Source organism: Papio anubis, chromosome 7, assembly GCF_008728515.1.
Source record: "Papio anubis isolate 15944 chromosome 7, Panubis1.0, whole genome shotgun sequence".
Classification (NCBI taxonomy): Eukaryota; Metazoa; Chordata; class Mammalia; order Primates; family Cercopithecidae; genus Papio; species Papio anubis.
This window is the reverse complement of record NC_044982.1, coordinates 10487905-10510166: the sequence shown is the minus strand read 5'-3', so window position 1 is coordinate 10510166 and position 22262 is coordinate 10487905. Positions and strand designations below refer to the sequence as shown.

General features: G+C 47.8%; 1 protein-coding gene across 5 annotated transcripts in view; it reads left to right on the top strand.

Moving 5' to 3' along the window:
* Positions 1-1647: 1647 nt before the first annotated feature.
* The window catches only part of C7H14orf132 (chromosome 7 C14orf132 homolog), a 41542-nt gene continuing 20927 nt past the window's right edge, over positions 1648-22262 (top strand). For 2 of the 5 annotated variants that reach the window (XM_031667866.1, XM_031667867.1), the window contains exons 1-2: positions 2541-2700; positions 3654-3801. Coding sequence is in view for 2 of the 5 variants with exons in the window: in XM_009212208.4 (XP_009210472.1) it covers positions 12251-12487 (237 nt within the window). In the remaining 3 variants the exon portion in view is untranslated. Of the gene's footprint in view, positions 1870-2540; positions 2701-3653; positions 3802-9586; positions 12488-22262 lie in introns of those variants that run through there. The other 3 variants (XM_009212207.3, XM_017961512.3, XM_009212208.4) reach the window with 3 other exon arrangements.

Here is a 22262-nt window from a genome sequence, read left to right as displayed (position 1 = left end):
GGAAGAACAAATTTAGAGCAATTTAATTTTTCTACAAAGGGTTAAAGCAGGCAAACTATAAAGGTAAAACTATAAAGGAAAGCAAGAGAATTGACATGAATGAATACTAAATAGGATGGAGGTGACCCTGGAAACGGGGCAGGTAGGAGATGCCTTAGGAGGGATACACAGTAGGATTTGAAGACTGTTTTTTATTGTTCCATTTTTTTAACCTATGCAAGGCTATATTATATTTCAAATTGCACACACACAACATACATGCCCTTTGATTGTGAAGTATGACACTTCACAATAAATGTACATATTTCTTACAGCAGATAGGGAGCCCTGGACAGTCCTGGGCAAGCTGCTCTGCTATTGGCCACAGGAAGGATGGAAGGAGGTGGACGGCTGTTGGCATGGACTGTTTGGGCTTGCCCCGTGTGGACGACGCTGGGAGGTGGCAGGAATGATGGGTGTGGCGAGCACAGTACTGACTAAAAACAGGGAGGGAAGGGAGGGCCAGGGAATTGTAAGGTTTAGAGACCAGACGAGGAAGGGAGGAGGCAAGCACGACGGGAAAAGTGAAGAGAGAGAAGAAAGAAAAAAGTGGTGGGGGGCGGGTGGGGGAGAAGGAGAGAAGGAAGAGGAGGTAGAAAAGGAGAGAGAAAGGAAGGGAAGGGAAAGAAAGGAAAGTTATAGGAAAGATGACACTGAGAGCCTTCTATAAGTCAGTGAGGTTCTGGTCCCATTCCCACAGCCACAGTCCCTGCTGGGCCCCTAGCTGCTGCGGGACCTTGAACAAACCCCTCCATCTCCCTGTGCCACAGCTTCCTTGCCTGTGACAAAGTCTGGGAGTCCCAGGCTGCCCCTCAGAGAGGCTCATGATGACCATGAGTGTGAAGTACCTGGAAGAGATACCACCCGAAGGGACCAGTGGTACTCTACACACACACACACACACACACACACACACTGTTCCCCTTACTTGTGGCAGCTGCATGAGTTTCGATACTTGTTTGAGCAGAGAGCCATAGAGTACCCGCTGTGCAACTTGAGCACCGTGCAGTCCTCGAAGACACCACTCACAGCCTCATCTCTATTGCATGATTAGCCATGTTAGGGCTCTCATTTATTGAGGACACCCCGTGCTGTATTCCCTATCTCATTTAATTATTCGGATCTGTATTGTCTTTTCACAGATGAGGAAATCTAGGCTCAAAGACACTATCTTGTTCAAGCCGCACAACAAAGCAGAGCTAGGATTAAACCTCGTTCTGCCCAGATGCCGAGCCGGGAGCACACTGGACCCTGGGAGGAGCGCTGGCGTGGAAAGCCAGGTCACTCCGATCTTGGTCCTCAGGCACTGGATAACGTGTCAGCCCCAAGAGAGAGCTGCCCACAGCCCCGGGTGGGTTGGGCTCAACTGCACGGGGCGGGGCGCCAACAGCTCAGGACTTGGGTTCCAGGCTGGTTTTTGCACCAACCAGCGGGGCGGCCTCGGGCCTCAGTTTCCCCATCCCGCGCACGAAGGGAGGCGATTGTGAGCGCTTGGGGTTTCTGACGGACCCCGCCCCAGGGGTGGGGCCGGGAGTGGTCACGTGGAGGGGCGCCCCGTCCCCCGAGCCCCGCCCCGCCCCGCCCCGCCCCGCCCGCCCCGCCCGCCCCCGCGCTCGGAGCCCTCCGCCCAGTAGCTGTCTGGAGCCAGAAGCCCAGAGACAGCCGAGGGCGCCGTGCGGGCTCCAGACGCTAGCTGCTCCGCCCGATCCCCGCCAACTGTGCAGGCTGCTGACCCGCAGCGGCAGCTGCAGCAGCGAGGACTCGAGCGCGGGCGGCAGCAACAGCCGCGGCGACAGCGACACCATGGATCTCTCCTTTATGGCCGCGCAGGTAACGGGGCGCCCTCTCCACGCGCCCCTGGCCACCAAGTTTGGGGAGGTTCGGGGCCACGGTCTCGCCCTCCACGCTGGGACTGGGCAGTGGCGCCCTCCCGCGATCCGCGTTCCGGTCCTTTGTCCCGAGCCGGGCACCCCCACCTGGTGCACGCGTCGGGGGCGGCGATCGCGGCTCTCCCGGGGTGGGGCGGGCTGCGCGCCCTGCACCCCCGTGGCTCGAGCTGTTCCCACTCGGGCCCCTCTCTCTGGCAGGGAGGCTGCGAGGAGCCTGGGCAACCCGAGTCGCCCCCTTCCTGCCCATCCCCCACTGCTGTCCCCCTTCTGGGGTCCCGGAGCCCTCCAAGACCGGGGCGGCTCAGACCCGCGCGAACGCGGATGGGCGCACAGTCTGGCTCTTCCCCGCTCTGTTTTGCCGAGGCGCGGGTAATCTGTCTCTTGCCAGTGACCTCGAGCGCCCCCTCTGCCGCCGCCCGAGGAAGGCGCTGAGACCCGCTTTGTGACCGTGACTCGCCAAGCGTCGACGCGCCGCGGTCATTTGTCCTCTTTTGCTTTGTGTAGAGTCTAATGGAGCCACCAGTGCCCAGCGCGGCCGGAACCCTCCCCCGACACAAACAGGCTCCCAATGGCCGGAAAAACAAATCTCTCACAGCTTGAATTTTCCTCCAGCGGAATCCCCTGGAGTTCTGAGCTTGGGTGATGATTCTGTTTCTGTGCCTTAACTCTCTTGAGCCAGAACAAAGACAAATCCCGGATTTCTCCATCCGTCTGGGGCCCTAGAGAAGACCCAGAGCTGGCTCCAGGGAAGGGCTGCATTTGGCTTGGGAGAGTAAGTCCCAATCTACCAAAGCCACGTCTTGCAACTTCTCTGGTTGTGTTGGTTGGTTATGGTGGGAGCAGAGACGTCGGGAGGCCACCCAGGCTCCCTTCTGTCTCCATGGTGTGTGGCAGGGACCCCATCTGCTGCTGTTTTCTTTTACAGGGAATGACATTTGAGGGGACGCTTTCTTTTTCCCCAAGCTTCACCTGTAGTGGAAGCCTGTTTGAAAAGTGACAGCAAAATCCAGGCTGTGTGTTGGCAGCGAGTCTGCAAATGGAAGCATAAAAAATGCAGAAGCCCCAAGTTAGCTCTAGGGGTCTAGATCCTGGCTCTCTGGCAGCCTCTTAAGTGTTCCATGATGCTAATTGCCCTTCTGAGTATTGCTGCCGCCCCTTTTTTTTGCCTGATTTTACATCTCCTATGCCTAAATCCATACTTATAAATATTGTCATGTAAACATCATTTTAGATAATGATGGTTTTAGCTGCACGAAAACTAAGGAGGCTTTCCGGGATTTATTTCTAGAGTGGAGAGGAACTGTGTCTGCCTTCCCCTCTGGATCCCACCGAACCTCCGGAATTTCCATGGTTACAAGATAAATTGATCCTTGCTAACCCTGGAGCTGGCTGGAGCACCAGTGCTGCCATGGCAACTTGACAAAATAAACACAGGGCTTTTCAACCTCTTTAGGCAGAGTCTGCCCAGAGACCAGGTTCCTAGTTTTCCTTTTTTGTTTACAATTCACATTCCACTTGGTCAACGTATTCTCCTTGACACATTTTTGACACTGGTTACATGCGCAGTACTGTGCTAGCTACAAGGGACAGAAACATGAAGTGCCACACACGTGAGAACAGACCCTAAGGTTTGTTGGGCACCTACTAAGTGCCAGATGCTGGGTACTTGGCATATTTTATCACAGCAAACCCTTACAAGTCCATGATGGAGGCCCCATTTTACAGGTCAGGACACTAAACGAGATTAAATAATTTGCCCAAGGACATGCCGTTTGTAAGGAGGAGAACTGGATTTCAAATCTGAGTCTGAGTGTCTGCAAAGCCACTGGGGTTTCCACCTTATTGCTGCAGCCTGAGAAAGATTTGATGTAAGGTACAGTACAGATCTATTTCAGAGTGATTTCTCTCTTCTCCTCCCTCTGGGAAGTGGTCTTACTATTGTGCCTTTCTAGTGGATTGCTTTCTGTTGTTGATTCATCCCATTATGCCCATAAGGATGGGAACTGTTACTTCACTACCTGCAACACTTCGCAGTGCTTGGCTGGAGTAAGTGCTCAGACCCTGCCCCTGGTGTGTCCTGTGGCCACCAGGTGAGGGTGACAGTCACAGTCTCCCTGTGCAGTCTTTCCCTCAGCAGGGAGCAGTTTGCAGAGAAATGTTGGTGCATCCATCCACTTGCTCAGCAAATGTCTAGTACCTGCCTTGTAATAAGCTCCGTGTCAGGCACTGGGACAGGGATCCTGCGGGACAAACTTGAATGGAACGTAGATTTTCTTTCTGCATGCTTATCAAATCTTGGAGAAATGATGGGCCCAGTCAAGACCCAAAGAGGGGAATGGCTAAAGTGCTGGATTGAAGAAGGTGCCCAGCACAAAGTAGGTCCACAAGTATTTGTTAGAGGATTGGATGAGGACCAGATGTATGTTCACGAAGAGACATTAACAGGAAAAGACAGTGAATTCAAAGTGTCAAATGCCAATGCCACTGAACAGCTGTCATCATCAGGACTTTGAGAATGGGGGCTGTAGATGGATTAGAACTATAGGCATATATCTCCTGGTGGGCCTGGGCTTTAAGACTGTTCTAGGTGGAGAGGTATCAAGATAGGTAAGCCCAGGAAATATTCATAGAGTCCTTCAGAAAGTTAGAAGATAGGGGTGCAGGAGGGCTGAGAGAGAGAGGCCAGGGCCAGATTATAGAAGGTGCTGATTGCTGGGGTGAGAAGTTTGCATCTAATCGGTAGGCAGTAGGAGCCATTGCAAGTTATTGAGCAGGGGAATGGCATAGAGTTGGAGCAGTTCCTTGGGAAAACCTCAGCTCCTGTAGAGGAGAGAAGCTGGAGGGATGCCTGGGGCTGGGCGTGCACACTTGTGTGATTAACTAAGTCAGTGAAGCCAGATCCACGTGACTCCAAGCCCATGTTTCTTCTTACCCATGTTGTTAAATGTGATTCCTGTTTTTGGCTGAAGAGGACCCAGAACACATAAGCCATTTTAGAAAGATTTTCCACTCGGAAGCTAAGCATTAAATAGATATCCTCTTTGGGTGTACAGAGTAGACACCAGTTATCTGGCAAATCCTCTTATGCAGAGGCACCCTCCCTGGTGCGGTATACGTGGCTATGTGACAGCGTAACAGAGGTTGCAGGCACTGAGGGTGTGCTCATGGGCCCCATCTTGCTTCTGAGCCCTGGAGGCTCCTGGTTGCCCTCTCCCCCACCCTGGAAACACCCCAGCCCCACTCCACACAGTCCCTGAGTCTCTGGAGAGTCTGGAGGATGTAAACAGTGAAAAAGGGCATCCATTTCTCTTTGACCAGGCGTGGCCAAGAGGACAGGGTCACCTGGGTGCCCAGTGGGCTGGGGATAAGGGGAGAATCAGTCTTTTAGGACTGAGTCCAAAATCCCTGTGTCATTGGTGGTGTCACCCATGTTCAAAGACAGCTGCTGTGCATTTCCTCTCTCCCTCCTGGACACGCTTGCTGCCCACCACTTCAAGAGCTGGAATCTGATTCTTCTCCCCTTAAATCTGGGACTATCCTTGGTGAAGAGAAAGTGTAATGGCTTTCTTGGTGAAGAGAATGCAGTATTGGTGACATTCTGTGGTTAAGTCCTAAAAAGCCTTAGCTTCCACTTGGGCCTGTTGGGACGCTCACTTGCTCCAGGGGAAGCCCACATCATCCAAGAAGTGCATGGTGCTGGGGGAAGGGAGCGAGCATTTCAGGAACGTTCTGCAGGTTAAGCCAGCACGTGTTACGGGGGATTGGCATGGACAACAGAGACAGGAGGACTCCTTTGCTTGTTCTTACGGTGTAACTGTCCTGTGAAAGCATGCCTCGGGCGTAAGAGCTCAACCTTATTTTTGTCTTGCACTGTCTCGTCCCTGTAGTGAGTGGTTTCAACCCAGTGGTTCTCAAATGTTCTTGCCATTAGAATCACCTGGGAGCTTTCAAGAGTCCTGTTTTTGCCCCAGTGGCATCAGCTGGAACAGCAGGGGCTGGAGTCTAGGCTTCTAGCCTGTAGCTTCCTCCGAACTTGTCTGGTGCCTCCAGGCAACTTGACCACTCTCTCCTCTTGGGATTTCATCCTGCAAGGGCTTCTTCAGGTGGCTTGGGCTTCCTCCCAGTATGGAGGTCCCAGGGTTGTTGCTCTTCTTGCATGGTGTTGGCTCCCCCAAGAGTATTCCAGCAGTTCTAGGTAGAAGCTGCAGGCTTACTAGACCTGCCTGGAAGTCCCAGAATGTCATTAACACTACATTCTTTCGGTCAAGAAAGTCTCCAGGCCAGCCCAGATTTAAAGGAAGGAGAGTCGGATTCCAGCTTTTGATGTAGCGTGTGTGTCTAGGAGAGAGGGACAGAATGGATGGTCATTGTCCTTGGGGACTGGCTACTACCTGGACCAAACGAAACAGGCGTGTGGGCTGGTTTCGTCCTGGGGCTGCCAGTGTATTATCTCTAGACTAAATAATGGTGTGTAGAGCTTGGCACAACCTTAAAACACTGCCAGGCCCAGTAGAAAAGTCACTTATTCCTAAGGAGGTAGGCCATGACCTTATTAGGCTAAACCATGTGAAACTGCTGACATCTGACCATTTTTGACCTATCAAATGACCATTTTATTTGGTTCAAATTCATACTAGGGAGATCCAAGTAGGCTTCCTGTGCTTGAGGAGCTGGGAATTCCCCCACCTCTCTCTTCCGCCTGTCTCTTGGAATCTGGCCCTTGCTAGGTGGGAGGATTCAGTCTCACCTACATATTTACATCATATTAACACTGGGCCTGTCCTTCTGGGAGACACCACACGTGTATCTAATCACAGCTGAGATGCTGGCATATCCCCTGCTAATTCCCCTTCTCTTTACCCCCAGGACCTTGAGAGACTCAGTTAATTTGCATTTCTGTCATTTTTCAGGAGGAAAAAGACACAAAAGACATCTCTTCGTATTGGAGAGGTGATTTTTTTATCTCCTGAAACTCTCTTAGCTACGGGGAAGGGCCTCATTCTGACAGATACGCAAGAGACTAGCAGAGATTGTCCATCCCCAGAGGAACATATTACTGTCCAGAAAAATAGAATTCCGCAAGAGACTGGCAGAAATTGTCCATCCCCAGAGGAACATATCACTGTCTAGAAAAATAGAATTCCAGGGAATCTGGCAGTCTGCTTCTTGGAGAATATTTTCTTCAGCCAATGAGTGCTTCTTTTCCTTCAAGCAAGAATTATCATTAAAATACAAATTGTCTGTTATCTTAGGGCTTGTCTTGTTGTACTTCAGGTTTCCATTGCAAAGATTTAAATATTTTATCCTTCCAATTAGACCCGCTTCAGGAGAGAGTACAAGGCTACATTTTATGCAGAGGTGTAATGAGCAGTTCAAGAAGTAAACATTCCAGTGATTTTTGTAGACTAATTTTCTAGTGTTTTAAGATTTCAGACATTTGACTTGAACAATGGAATCTCACAAAGCTAAGAGAACTGGGACATATGCGAGTGGATGGCAAGTCTCCAATGAAACGCTTGAGTGTTTAGGGAGCACTTGCTGTGTGCTATGTTCTGCTGAGGTCCTGTACCCCAGCTCTTTCTACACTGAGGTGATGGAGACCCATCTGTGTTCACTCCCTCCTCACTGTGTCCCCTCAAGACGTCCCTGTACCTTCCCATCACAGCTACCATTCAATGATGCCTTTGAGGTACCAGACAAACCCTGTGCTGAGCAATACACAGAATCTCACTGAATCCTTGCCGTGGCCCCGTGGAATAGGCACATTCAGATCCATTTTATAGGTGAGGAAACTGAGGCTTGGAGGGCACACAGCTGGGGATAAAACAAAAGCCTCTGCATCACATCAGCCTATTATTTTTAAGAACTTTTTTAAAGAGACGTTTTAGGTTCCCAGAAAAATCGAGAGGAGGGCATAGAGATTTCTCAGATACCCCTTTGCCCCTGTTTATGCACAGCCTTTTCCACCATCAGCATCCCCACTGGAGCTGTGCATTTGCCACAACTGATGAACCTCCATTGACACATCAGAATCCTCCATAGTCGCTGGGCGTGGTGGCTCATGCCTGTAATCCCAGCACTTTGGGAGGCCGAGGCAGGAGGATCACTTGATGTCAGGAGTTCAAGACCAGCCTGACCAACATGATGAAACCCTGTCTCTACTAAAAATACAAAAATTAGCTGAGCGTGGTGGTGGTCACCTGTAATCCCAGCTACTTGGGAGGCTGAGGCAGGAGAATTGCTTGAACCTGGAAGGTGGAGGTTGCAGTGAGCTGAGATTGTGCCATTGCACTCCAACCTGGGCGACAGAGTGAGACTCCATCTCAAAAAACAAAAAGAAAAACAAAAACAAAACACTCCAAAGTCCATAGTTTACATTAGGGTTCTCTCTTGGTGTTGTACATTCCGTGGGCTTGGACAAATGTATAATGACGTGCATCCATGTTATAGACAGTATTTTCACTGGCCTAAGAGTCCTCTGGACTGCATGTATTCACCTCTTCCTCCCCTTAACCCCTAGCAATCACTGATCTTTCTACTGTCTTCACAGTTTTACCTTTTCCAGGGTATCATAGTTGGAATCATTCAGTATGTAGCTTTTCAGATTGGCTGCTTTCACTTAGTAATATGCACTTAAGGCTTGATAGCTTTTTCTATTTTATTTTTTATTTTTATTTATTTTTTATATTTTTGAGATGCAGTTTCACTCTGTTGCCCTGGCTGGAGTGCAGTGGCATGATCTCAGCTCATTGCAGTCTCTGCTCCCCGAGTTCAAGTGATTCACCTGCCTCAGCCTCCCGAGTAGCTGGGATTACAGGTGCATACCATCATGCCCAGCTAATTTTTGTGTTTTTACAGGAGATGGGGTTTCACCATGTTTGCCAGGCTGGTCTCAAACTCCTGACCTCAGGTGGTCTGCCTGCCTTGGCCTCCCAAAGTGCTGGGATTACAGGTGTGAGCCACTGCGCCCAGCCTGCTTTTTCCATTTTAGTGCTGAATAATATTCCATTGTCTGGATGTGCCACAGTTTGTTTATCCATTCATCTATTGAAGAACATCTTGGTTGCTTCCAAGTTTTTGCTTTGCTTTTTGAGATGGAGTCTCGTTCTGTCATCTGGGCTGGAGTACAGTGGTATGATCTCAGCTCAATGCAACCTCCACCTCCTGGGTTCAAGCAATTCTCCTGCCTCAGCCTCCCAAGTAGCTGGGATTTCAGGTGCCCACCACTACATCCAGATAATTTTTTGTATTTATAGTAGAGACAGGGTTTCGCCGTGTTGGGCTGGGCGTGGTGGCTCACGCCTATAATCCCAGCACTTTGGGAGGCCGAGGCAGGCAGATCGCCTGAAGTTTTGGCAAGTATTAATAAAGCTGCCATAAACATCTCTGTCCAGGTTTTTCTGTGGACATAAATTTTTAAGAGCCTATTTTAAAATCCAATCTAACAATCTCTGCTTTTTAATTGGAGTGTCGAAACTTTTATTTTATTTTATTTTATTTTATTTATTTTGTTGAGACAGAGTCTCACTCTGTCACCCAGGCTGGAGTGCAGTGGCATGATCTCAGCTCACTGCAAGCTCCGCCTCCCAGGTTCCAGGATGGTCTCGATCTCCTGACCTTGTGATCCGTCCTCCTTGGCCTCCCAAAGTGCTGGGATTACAGGCATGACCCACCGCTCCTGGCCAAAACTTTTTACATTTAATGTGATTACTGATATGGTTGGGTTTAAATCTACCATTTATTGTATTTATTTTCTATTTTTTCATCCTTCCTTTGCTCTGTTTTTCTTCTTTTTCTGCCTTCTTTTGGGTTGGGAAATTTAAATGTTTCCATGTTATCTCCTCTGTTGGCTTATTAAACACAACCCTTTGTTTTGTTAATTTATGGTTGCTTTTGTATTTATAGGATAGATCTTTAACTTATTATAACCTATTAAAAGAAGGCAGAAAAAGAAGAAAAACAAAGGAAAGAACAGATGAAAAAATAGAAAACAAATACAGTAAATAATAGATTTAAACCCAACCATATTAATAATCACATTAAACGTAAACAGTTTAAACACTCCAATTAAAAAAGCAGAGATTGTCAGATTGGATCTGCAAGTGTACATACAGAAAGAACTTTAAAACAGTAAAACTCTATTTCTCCCTTCTTAGTTTTTGTGCTACTGTTGTTATACATTTTACTTGTACATATGTTATAAACCTCAAACTACATTGTTATTATGTGTTGAAAGTCAGTTTTCTCTTAAATGGTTTAAATAGTAAGAACAATTTTCATTTATTTTCCCATGTTGTTATTATAGCCAGTGCCCTTCCTTCCTTTGTGCAGATCCATGTTTCTATATGGTATCATTTCCCTTCTGCCTGAAAGACTTTTTTAGTAATGCAGAAGTGCTGATGAATTCATTCTTATATCTTTTGTATGTGTGTGGGGGGAAAGGGCTTTGTTTTTTTAAAGTTTGTTTGTTTGTTTGTTTTTTCCTGGGTATAGAATTCTAAGTTGACAGTTTGTTTAAAGATATTGTTCCATCATCTTCTAGTTTACATTATTTTTAGTGCAAAATCTGCTGCCATCCTTATTTTGTTTCTCTGAACGTAATGCATCTTTTTGACATCTGGCTGCATCTAAGATTTTTTTCCTTATCATTTTTTTTGGGCAATTTGATTATGATGTACTTTAGTGTCATTTTCTTCATGTTTCTTGTGCTTGGAGTTTGGAGAGTTTCTTGCACTTGTGGATTTATAGTTTGCATCACTTTTGGAATTTTTCTGCTATTATTTCTTTGGAGATATATATACACACATACGTCTATATATATATATATATATATCTCCATCAACTCCGGGAGTCCATTGAGCCCTGACTGAGTTTCCTGCTCCATGGCCTGGAAACTTTCCACAAGCAGTAAACTGGAGCATCTGTATGGCTCACCTTGCTAATTTCCCATCTCTCAAGGGTCACTGTCCTTCATGTATATATATGGATATACATATGGATATATATATGTATACGTGTGTGTGTGTATATATATATTTATAGTTCTGTCTTCTCTCTCCTCTTCTTTTGCCACTAATACACATATATTAGGTCACCTGAAGTTGTCTCACTGCTCACTGATGCTCTCTTCTCTTTTTTTTGGTCTTTGTTTCTGTTTGTGTTTTATTTGGATAGTTGTTATTGATATGCCTTCAAGTTAACAAGGTTTTCTTCTGAAGATCCAATCTGCTATTAATAATAGCACCACCCAGTGTACTTTTGATACTAGATGTTATAGTTTTCATCTCTAGAAGCTAATTTAGATCTTTTACATAAAACATATCTCTTCCATTCTCTTCTTAAGATGTTCATTGTTTCCTGTAGCTTTTTGAACATATGGAATATGCTTATAACAACTGTTTTAATGTCCTCACTTATTAATTATGAATATGTCAATTCTGGATTGCTTTTGATTGATTGCCTTTTCTCCACATATGGTTCATATTTTCCTGCTGCTTTACATGCCTGATGATTCTTGGTTGGATGCCAAACATTGTGAATTTTACTGTGGTATATGCTAGATATTTTTATATTCCCATAAATATTCTTGTGCTTTGTTCTGGGATGCGGTTCAGATGCTTGAGAACAGTTTGATTTTTGTAAGTACTGTTTTTAAGATTTGTTAGGCAGGATCAAGCCATATTTAATCTAAGAGTAATTATTCCCCATCACTAAGGCAATGCTGTTCTGAGTATTCTACCTACTCAGTGCCCCATAAATGATGAGATTTTCAAAACGGCTGAGGGAAACAGGCACTATTTTTGGCCCTGTATGGGTGCCAGGCACTGTTCCTGCAATTTTTTGGGTGATTCTTTCCCTGCCTCAGGCAGCTTCTGCACAAACATGCACTGTTGAATGTTTGAGTGGTCCCTCTCTCAAAGCCCAGGGTTCTCTCTCTGGGCAGCTGTCTTCTCTCTGTACTCTGCCCTGTGGTCTCCAGCTGCCTCACTCTCCCCAGACTCATTTCCATTCTTCAACTCAGGGAGTCCATTGAGCCCTGCCTGAGTTTCCTGCTCCATGGCCTGGAAACTTTCCACTGGCAGTAACCTGGAGCTCACCTTGCTAATTTCCCATCTCTCAAGGGTCACTGTCCTTCATTGTCTGATGTACAGTGTCTTGAAAATCATTTTCAAGTATTTTATCTGGTTTTCAGTTGTTTCAGTTGGGAAAGTAAATCTAGTCCCTATTACTCCATTTTGACTGGAAGTGGAATTTTCTTAAGCCTGTGTTTTTAACAGCTATATTTCCACCCTTCTTCCTTTTCTCCAATTGTGGGAACAGGAATGTTAACACTTGAATCTAAATCTAGACCGTCACCCTTACTTACCTCCCAGCTATGGACCCTGGTCCAGCCAGCACTTCTCTTTCTCCCCATCTCCCAAATGCCACAGAATGTGAGTAACATACATACATACTCTACAGGTCAAGTGAGCATGGGGAACAACAGTGAGAAAACCAAATCATGCATGGACCAGCCTAACTCCTTTCCATCCTGCCATTGCCACTTGGAGTTCTTCTGGGTATCCTGTGACAGGATGTTCCATGAGACATTGAGGGAGCCAGTCTGTAATTCAGGTGTGGGGTCTGCATACCAGGAGCCAGAATTGGGTAGTTCAGTGAACAGGGATGGGTTATTTAGGCCTCCATTCCAAATACCTGGGCCCTAGGAAGTCTGGTTCCCCAGAAGGATGAAAGTGAAGGGAAATGGTGGAAGCAGATTGCTCCAGCCTGAGGCCCATGCAGTTTGCCAGCCTACCATTTAGCCAAGAGGTGGAATATTGCTTATTTCCTCCAGCCCTCGTGAAGACCCCGCATCCATATCCTCAGCATGAAGCTCTGGAAGCTGATTAGAAATGAATTAAGACTTGATTTCCAGCAGCTTTGAGGGACACCTGAGGGGGAGTGACTAATGTGCTCTCCCAGGCACCCTGCACCCCCGTCACTCTGCACCGAGTCCTAGCAGCCCTTCCTGCATCTCCTGCTTTCTCTCTGACCTCCTGCCAATCCTTCTTCTCTCCCTGAGGAGGTTCCATCTGGGCCCTGCTGCATATCCCAATAATCAGTCAATCAGGCAGGGCCAGCCTTGCAGGCAGGCTGTGTTGAGGAATGTGGAAAGCCAGAAAGAAGTGATTGCCAGCCTTCATCGTCTTTGTCATCCTTACCAACAGCGTGAGAGCACACATTGCATACAGAACATCATTCCTAGGCACGAAGACCCGTGAGACAGGAGCCCCACCCTCTGGTGGAAGAAGAGGACAGATGGTGTAGGTGAATCTTGAGCACCTGCTAACAGCCAGGTTCTGTGCTGCACGGGCAGCCTATGAAGGCAACACATTCAGCATGCCCATTTTAGAGAAGAGGATTCTGAGGCTCAGAGAGCTTTGGGGCCTTGCCTAAAGTCATCCAGGTGAGAAGAGGCTAAGCTGGGGTCAAGGCTAGATCTGAGCCCAAGGCTAGGTCTGAGTCACAGCTGACGGATTGTAGAGTGTTGGGGTGAGATGGAGGCAGATCTGAACCTCAGAGAGTGTGGTTCTCTGTCACAACCCCTTCCAGCCTGGCTGTCTCTGCAGCCTGTCCGGGCAGAGTGGATTGTGGCTGAAGACAGGTGTCCCACGACTCAGACGGGCTGGTGCCAGAGGTGGAGGTGAGGACCCCACAGGAGGCTGAAAGAACTGAGAGGGGCATTGGAGGACAGGAAGCTTGCTCCCCCGGGGAGGGGCCATGCCTCTCCTCTGCCCCTGCAGCTCCAAGCAGCTCACCATCAGGGCATCCCTCCCTTCTGAGGTTCCCTTGAGGGCCCAGCAGCAGACTCCTTTCTGCCCAACATTGCAGGAGTGATGTCTTCTGCAAAAGGGGAATCTGTTTGGCCTCCTGCTGATGAATGATGTCTATCGGCCCTTGGAAGTGGAGTCCATTTTTTATATTTTTGGTCGGGAAAATCACATGGTGCTAGCAGACATCCTGGGAGAGGATCCTGCAGGCCTCCCGTAGTCTATCTGGAAGGAAGCTCGCCTCCACCCCTGAATCCTTTGTGGAGAACAACGTGAAGGCACTGAAGCTTTTTCCTTCTCTTGGTTCCTATCATGAAGGTTGGAGAAGTTAACCTTCAGGTGCCATTGGTCGCTTGAGTCACCATAACCAGAACTGACCATACCGACCATGCTAACGCCTGCCTTGCTGTGTGCCAGGCTCTCTGTGTTACACGGAGCAGCACAGCTAAGCCTCGCCACCATGCTCTGAAGTCAGGATTACAATTAAGCCCAATTTTCAGGTGAAGCAACTGAGGTGCAGATTTGAACCAGCCACCTGGCTCCCACGTGCTGCGTCTCATGGCTCACTCCCTCAGCTCAGGGTCTCCACTCTCCTCCTTGCCCACACTTCATGGGGCAGATCCTCCTCACTTGGTCACTCTACACCTCTATCTATGTCCGACTTACTCACAAACACAACTTGTGGCTCCTGGAAATAACTGCCTCTGTGACCCAGTGCTATTTTATTCCACCGGAATAAAGATCCTTAATGACACCATTTCTACCTCCCCTCTTCCCTGACTTCCACTCTCAACTCACCTTCCCCTTCTTTTAAGAATCTTGTGAACATTGGTTTATTTATACTTATGCACCATCTCAGGCTTCCCGGGGCAGGTTTTAATCATCTACCTTCTTGCTGGAGACATCTTGAAAGACTCCAATCCCTCACCCATGCTGAGAACATTTCAAGCAAAGCAAGATGCATGAGAACAGTTTTTAATTGAAGTTACTATTGTGGCTTTTCCCACACAGCCAGACACTGAGGCATGTTGGGGAGATTAAAAGTGATGTCGGAGAATGTATCCACGAGTCTGTGCCCTCAAGCAGAAAGCAGCAGCCACCTGGGCTCATGGATCAGACAGGATGCATCTCAAACAGGGAATGAGAAGGATGGGCCTCCATAGATTCCCCTACCTGGCCCAGCCCACTCAGGTGCCTCCCGAAGCATTGTGGCAGTAGGGCTGCCACTGGCAGGGCTGGGAACAGCTGGGGGCTATCTTCTGTGCAGGGTAGCCACAGGTTGCCCAAGGGGCTTCAATTCCCCAGTGAGCCTGATTGCATGTCCCCAGAAAGTCATGACTGAGCCTGTTTGCATATTTGAAGAGGGGCTCAAGATTACATTCCCCAGGCTGGGCGCAGTGGCTCACACCTATAATCCCAGCATTTTGGGAGGCTGAAGCGGGCAGATTGCTTGAGGTCAGGAGTTCAAGATCAGCCTGGACAACGGAGTGAGACTCTGTCTCTACAAAAACTACAAAAAAGTTAGCCAGGCGTGGTGTTAAAAAATTAGCCTAGCCAGGTGCACACCTATAGTCCCAGCTACTCAGGAGGCTGAAGAGGAAGGATGGCTTGAGCCCAGGAGGTCGAAGCTACAGGGAGCCATGATTGCAGCACTGCACTCCAGCCTAGGTGACAGAATGAGACACTCAGAAAACAAAACAAAACAAAAAACCTGCTCCATGGGTTTATTTTGAACGTTGGAGGGGGTAATTTGTGCAAATAGCTTTGTAAATATAACAGATAGTAATGACACAGCTTGACATGTATTGAGCACTCATGAAAGGCCAGGCTCTGCTCTCAGCACTTCTTATCATTCCCATTCTATAGATGAGAAAACTGAGGCTCCAGGGTTATGGCACCAAGCCACACAGGGAGGAAGTGGCAGAGGGGGATTTGCAGGTCATGTTTGGGCATCCTTGCTGTCAGCCACTGTGCTGTGCTCACCTGTCACACGGCAGCATAGCTCGTAGGATATTCTTTAACCTGGCAGCAGTTTCTGCCGAGGGGGTCCTAGATGGGCTGGGTATTTCTTGACCCAGTAACATCCGTCCAAATCGCCATGCCACTGCTGCAGCCCTCGGCCCCGCCTCTCCTCCTCCCTGGACCACTGCAGGTGCTTCTCACCTGGGGGGTGTCTCCAGTTGCTTCCTGATCTGTTTCCTTTCTTCACCCTTGCCAGAGGGAGCTTCCTCCTGCTGAGGGTCTTCTGTGGCTTCCTCCATCCATGGGATACAGTGCCAAGGCCTTGGTCCAACCCTTGTTCCCATGAACAGACCCCATCTCTAGGCCTGGGCCCGAAATGCGTCTTCCTGGTGCCCACACCAGCCAGGCTGAGACACATGTAGCTCTCCATAGTGGTGTGCCAAATTTTCCGTGCCTTGTCCCTGGGATGCCCCCCTCCCCTCCTTCAATGCTGGATTCAGAATCCCCTTCCCACAAAACCAGGTGCCTGGATCCCACACTCTAAGATGCTGACCTTCTGAGTGGCCAGTGCTCTTCTGTAGCATTCCCGGGGACTTCTCCCTCCCTATCCGCTAGGTTGTCATTTGTGGAGATGATTGGCCGGTTCTTGTGTGGCTCCCCCTAGCACAGGACATAGGGCTGGTATGAAGTCGATTCTGCACAGAAGATGAAGGAGGTGGGATTGGTGTCACAGGCCCAGGTCTCTGCTGGCCCCCACACTGGCTGTGGGATCTTTGCAAAGGTGACCCCCTACAACCACCGTCTCTGCAACAGTAAAAGTGGAATGACAGCCATTCTATTGTCACAGCGAGCACTGACCAGCCAAGGGAGCTGCGATGTGCTTTGTGACATGTAGAGAGTTCCAGCGCCGTGCATGTTTGTTGCTTGAGTGGCTAAACAGAATGTTGAGTTTCTTCAGCAGATTTTTGTTTTATCCTCTGCACCCTCATTCTTGTGCTACCATCTGGGGACTCAGGGCTCAGCTTCCTGACAGAGCAATGTCCCTCCTCACTCTGTCTTCCTCCCTTGCCTCACCCATTCACCTGATTTCCTCGTTAGCCACCCCAATTCCCACGCTGTGTGCCTGAAAGAGGCGGGAACTTCACCTCTATGCTTTGGCCAGAGGCCTCTTCCCTCCCACCCGTGCCCAGTGCCAGGGATGCAGCCCAGCATCAGCAAATCCAGCAAACACATCTGTCTAAAGAGGAATAAGTCCCACATCTCTCATGCCAGACTTCCAAAGAGCTGAGATGGGAAGGGTCTGGGTAAAGGGTTCCCTAGGCCCCGAGACACACCCCTGCGCATTTCCATAGCCCGTTGTGTATTTGCTGTAGACCTTTGAATAGGAACTGAAACAGTAAGCTCATAATTCTCAAGTTTGAAAAAGTTCTTCCCAGAACATGCACCATCTTAAATTAGTAAAAACAAAGACAGTGCCACGACCGTCACCTACTACTAGTGCTACCAAAACTAAACACAACGGCAGCTTATTAAATTACCATTTCCCTGGTGCTAGGCTCTGTGCCTAGAACCATGCACTGGGTCTCATTCTCAGGGCTTTTCTTCTGTCAGCTCAAGAAGCCTTCACAGCACCTCAAGGAGGGAAATATTTTCATTACCCACATTTAGAGATAAGAACGATAAGGCCCAGAGAGGGTGAGGGATTAGTCCACAGTCACACAGCTCCATGGTAGCCAAGTCAGACAGGGGTGCGGATGGCCCAGCTCTTTGTTCCTGCACCTTCTCCCTGTTGGAGTAGCTGGGGTTGGTGTTATCTGTTGCCACTGGGCATGTGTAGTCACACCCCTCATTTTAGTTCATAGGTTCATTTAAGGAGCTACCTGTGTGTGTGACAAACAGCAAATGTGGCTGCCTGGAGAGCCCACTGCCAGAGCTAGAGCTGTGTGTGATGAACGTCTGCAGTGGCAGATATGATTCACGGGGGTTCTGATTGTGTGTGGATTTAACTTACTGTGTTTTCTTTTAAGTAGCACTAATTAGCCATCATGTGCTTTGGGGTGGGCAATATTTAAAGAAATAAACATCTCAGGGTGGGCGCAGTGGCTCACACCTGTAATCTCAACACTTTGAGAAGCTGAGGCAGGAGGATGGCTTGAGGCCAGGAGTCGGAGACCAGCCAGGGCTGGTCTCTACAAAAAATAAAGTTAGCTGGGTGTGGTGGTGCATGCCTGTAGTGTCAGCTACTTGAGAGGCTGAGGCGGGAGGATTGCTCGAGCCCAGGATTTCGAGGCTACAGTGAGCCAAGATCACACAACTGCATACAGCCTGGGTGGTAGAGTAAGACCCTCTTTCTAAAAATAAATAAATCGATACATAAATAAATAAATAAACATCTCAGCATAATTCCACAACTTTCTTACAAATGCTCAACAGAACCATTATTCTAATACTTTGTCTCTATCTAAGTCACCACATTCCCCCTTAACGAGGAGTTAATCAAACTTCCTGAGGATAAACCCTGTATCCAGCTGGTCTGGTCCTTTGGTACAGGTTGAAGTCAAAAGCCCTTGCAGGCAGCTTTTCTTATCTGCTCATGGCTTTTCTCCAGCAAGTCGCTCCATGGATTGTGTCCCTGCTATGTACATATGTCATCTCTGAACCTTCCACAGTCTGCCCACTGGAGTGAAATGGGCTTGTAGTGAAGGAGTGGATGTGTGGCTATATTACCAGTTGGAGACAGAGCCTGACTTTGCACCCTGGCCTGAACCCCCAGTCCTCTTTCCCCCTCAACCATGAGATGAGCATCACCAGCTCTAAATGTTCCCCATTAAGCAAGAAAGAAAGCAAAAAGGACCAATGGATCTTCGTGTTTTCCTTTCATTAATCTACTTTATATCTCCCCTGCCTTTTGCAAAAGCTGACATGGGGATCGCAGCCCTCCACATGTGTCTTTATGTGAATAATTTGAAACACCAGCACTGTCTGTTTCAATTGGAAAGGAGACATTTTCTGCCTCTTAAGAAAAAGTCCTCCTGTCTAGCTCCCTTCTCACGGATGCTAACGCTTACAACCCCCTCAATTCCACCACTCTGAGCTGCGTCCGTATCAGAACCCCTAGAGAGTGGCCCAGATCCCTTTGCCAAACATTTCGGCAACTGGACTCAGGTTTTTCAACAGCGGATTAAAGTGCTGTCTTCTCTCCTGGGCTGCCAGGTACATTCTTTCTCGGCCTTCGGAGTGCCCTTACATACTCTCAGGACGAATCCAATCTTGTTTCTGAGATGATTTTCTCTCCAACAGACAGGTTACTTATGGAGCATAATATAGACTTGATGTTGCCCAAACAAGCCACTGAGCATTTATTGAGTGCCTGCTATGTGCAAAACACTGAGGATCAAAGAGATACCACAGACCCTTTCTGCCCAGAGTCACAAAAAGAGTGGGTATCAGTACCTTTATCACAGAAAATGTTTATTTTCATCTGATGCTTTTAAAGAGTTTGGGAGGTGGATGAGGCAGGGATCATCATGTCTGTTTGAAAGCTGGGTAAGCAGAGGCCAGGGAGCTGTGAAGCAGCCATTGACTTGCAGCTGGGGTGAGTCTCAGGCCTCCTTGCTCCTGTCCAAGCTGCCGTCCCCTCAGAAACAGAGGGTGAATAGGAAGGAGGTTCCTTATAAGAACTGACCTCTCGAAAAGTGCTGTCCACCCAAGGAACAGTACTGTGGCATCGGCATCCTTTTTGTTTGCTTGTTTGTTTTGTTTTTTTGAAACGGAGTCTCTTCTGTCACCCAGGCTGGAGTGCAGTGGTACAATCTTGACTCACTGTTACGTCTGCCTCCTGGGTTCAAGTGATTCTCCCGCCTCAGCCTCCCTAGTAGTTGAGACTACAGGCAAATACCACCACTCTTGGCTAATTTATGTATTTTTAATAAAGCCAGGTTTTCACCATGTTGGCCACGTTGGTCTTGAACTCCTGACCTCAGGTGATCCACCTGCCTCAGCCTTCCAAAATGCTGGGATTACAGGGGTGAGCCACCATGCCCAGCCATGTGGCGTCCTTTTGAGGAACAACAAAAGTCATGTCCCTACATTGGCTTAGGCAAGGATTTCATGACCAAGAACCCAAAAGCAAATGCAGTAAAAATGAAGATAAATAGCTGGGACCTAATTAAACTAAGGAGCTTTTGCACGGCAAAAGGAACCGTCAGCAGAGTAAACGGACAACCCTCAAAGGGAAAGAAGATCTTCACAATCTACACATCTGACAAAGGACTAATACCCAGAATCTACAACGAACTCAAACAAATCAGTAAGAAAAAAACAATCCCGTCAAAAAGTGAGCTAAGGACATGAATAGACAGTTCTCAAAAGAAGACATACAAATGACCAACAAACATATGAAAAAATGCTCAACATCACTAATGATCAGGGAAATGCAAATCACAACCACAATGCGATACCACCTTATTCCTGCAAGAATGACCATAATCAAAAAATCAAAAATAGTAGATGTTGGCATGGACACGGTGAACAGGGACCACTTCTGCAGTGCTGATGGGAATGTGAACTAGTACAGCCGCTATGGAAAACAGTGTGGAGATTCCTTAAAGAAATAAAAGTAGAACTACCATTTGATCCAGCAATCCCTCTACTGGGTAACTACCCAGAGGAAAAGAAGTCATATGAGAAAAAGATACTTGCACACACATGTTTATAGCAGCACAATTTGCAATTGCAAAATCATGGAACCGACCCAAAGGCCCACCAATTATCAAGTGGATAAAGAAACTATGGTATACATATATATATATGTGTGTGTGTGTATATATATATGAGATGGAATACTAGGAAGCCATAAAAAGGAATGAATTAATAGCATTTGCAATGACCTGGATGAGACTAGAGACTACTATTCTAAATGAAGTAACTCAGGAATGGAAAACCAAACATCCTATGTTCTCACTGATATGTGGGAGCTAAGCCATGAGGGTGCAAAGGCATAAGAATGATACAATGGACTTTGGGGACTTGGGGGAAGAGTAGAAGGGGGCATAAAAGACTACAAATGTGGTGCAGTGTATACGACTCAGGTGATGAGTGCACCAGAATCTCACAAATCACCACTAAAGAACTTACCCATGTAACCATAAACCACCTGTACCCCAATAACTTATGGAAAAATCAAATTTAAAAAAATTAAAAAAGAAAAAAGTCACATCCTAGTCTTAATTTGCTTTCCTGGCATTTTGCATTTTCCATGCTGGGATTCTGTTCAGGCCAGCTCTGTTGAACAGGCTTGTTGGTTGGCAGGGATTGTGCACACACATGGTGCCACCTCCCTTAGCTTTTCTGGCCCTGTTTTCTTCCTAACCTAGTGTGCACTCTTCCTCCCGTACACAGGTCGGGGGTTTTGACGTGACTTCCTGAACATCATGTGTAGTGGTGGGGGGAGTTTTCTCTGGCTTCTGACCCAGCTGGGTGTACTGAAATAACTTTGAGGCTGCAGAGTCCTGAGCCGGATTATGTTGGCACAGGATGGCCACCTCTGTGCCTTCCTCTTCTGCTCATACAGGTGCCCCTGGGGAGGAGGGTGCAGTGAGTTCCCCTGAGAGCTACATTGGTTGGAGGAGACTGTAGCATTTTAGAATGTTCTCCTGGAGATTCCGATGTGCACCTCCAGTGGAGAATCTGGCCTTTTGTTGCTGTTGTTTCATGCTGTGATTACGACTGAAGACAATTTTGCCATATAGAGGAGAAGATGTTTAAAAATAAACCAAAAGGATCCACTCAGGGAGGTAAACACGCTGGACTTGCCATTGCCCCAGCCCCCGCTTCACTCCAGGATACACGTGCTCACTGATGGAGAATGATGCTCAATTTCACTTTCATTCCTTTTGTCTTCTCTTCTCAGCCTTCATCACCCACCACCACTTTCCCGTTCTCTCTCTCTTCCTCCAAAATAGGGATTACATAGTTTTTCTCTTGGTACCTCTGGCTTCCAACCTGACTCCCTGGCATGTCGTAGGTGCCCAGTAAAATGTCTGTTTAGCCAATGAACGAGATAACAATGGAACAAACAAATTCCCCACCCATCCTCCTAAGGCCCTGATACTTTATTCTCCACAGCGGAAAGGAATTTAATCTGATTAGGAGGCTGCTGGCCCACACAGGGGACATCCATTTGGTTCCAATGACACTGCTGAATCACCTGAAAGATGCCATCGAGTTAATTGGGGTAGAATAAATACTAATTTATAGCAATCTTTGCCAGCTATTCCCTAAGGGAAAATTTTTAAACTCCCCATCCTCTTGCTTTGCTTGACTGCTGAGATCCAGTAAGAGTGGCCTGAACTTCTCATAGCTGAACAAACAGAGGCACAGACTCCTCCCCGCTATCCCCACCTCAGGAAGCCACAGCCAGGTGGAGGAGCTCCTCAGGTACAGCCAGGGAGGTGAGGCATCTCAAACTGGCCTTGGCTGCTTCTTCTTAAGGTTCTTAGCCAGCCTCCTCTGAATGCAAGCTGTGGCTCTGGGGCTTGTCCCAGTCCCCTGAGTTCTTACC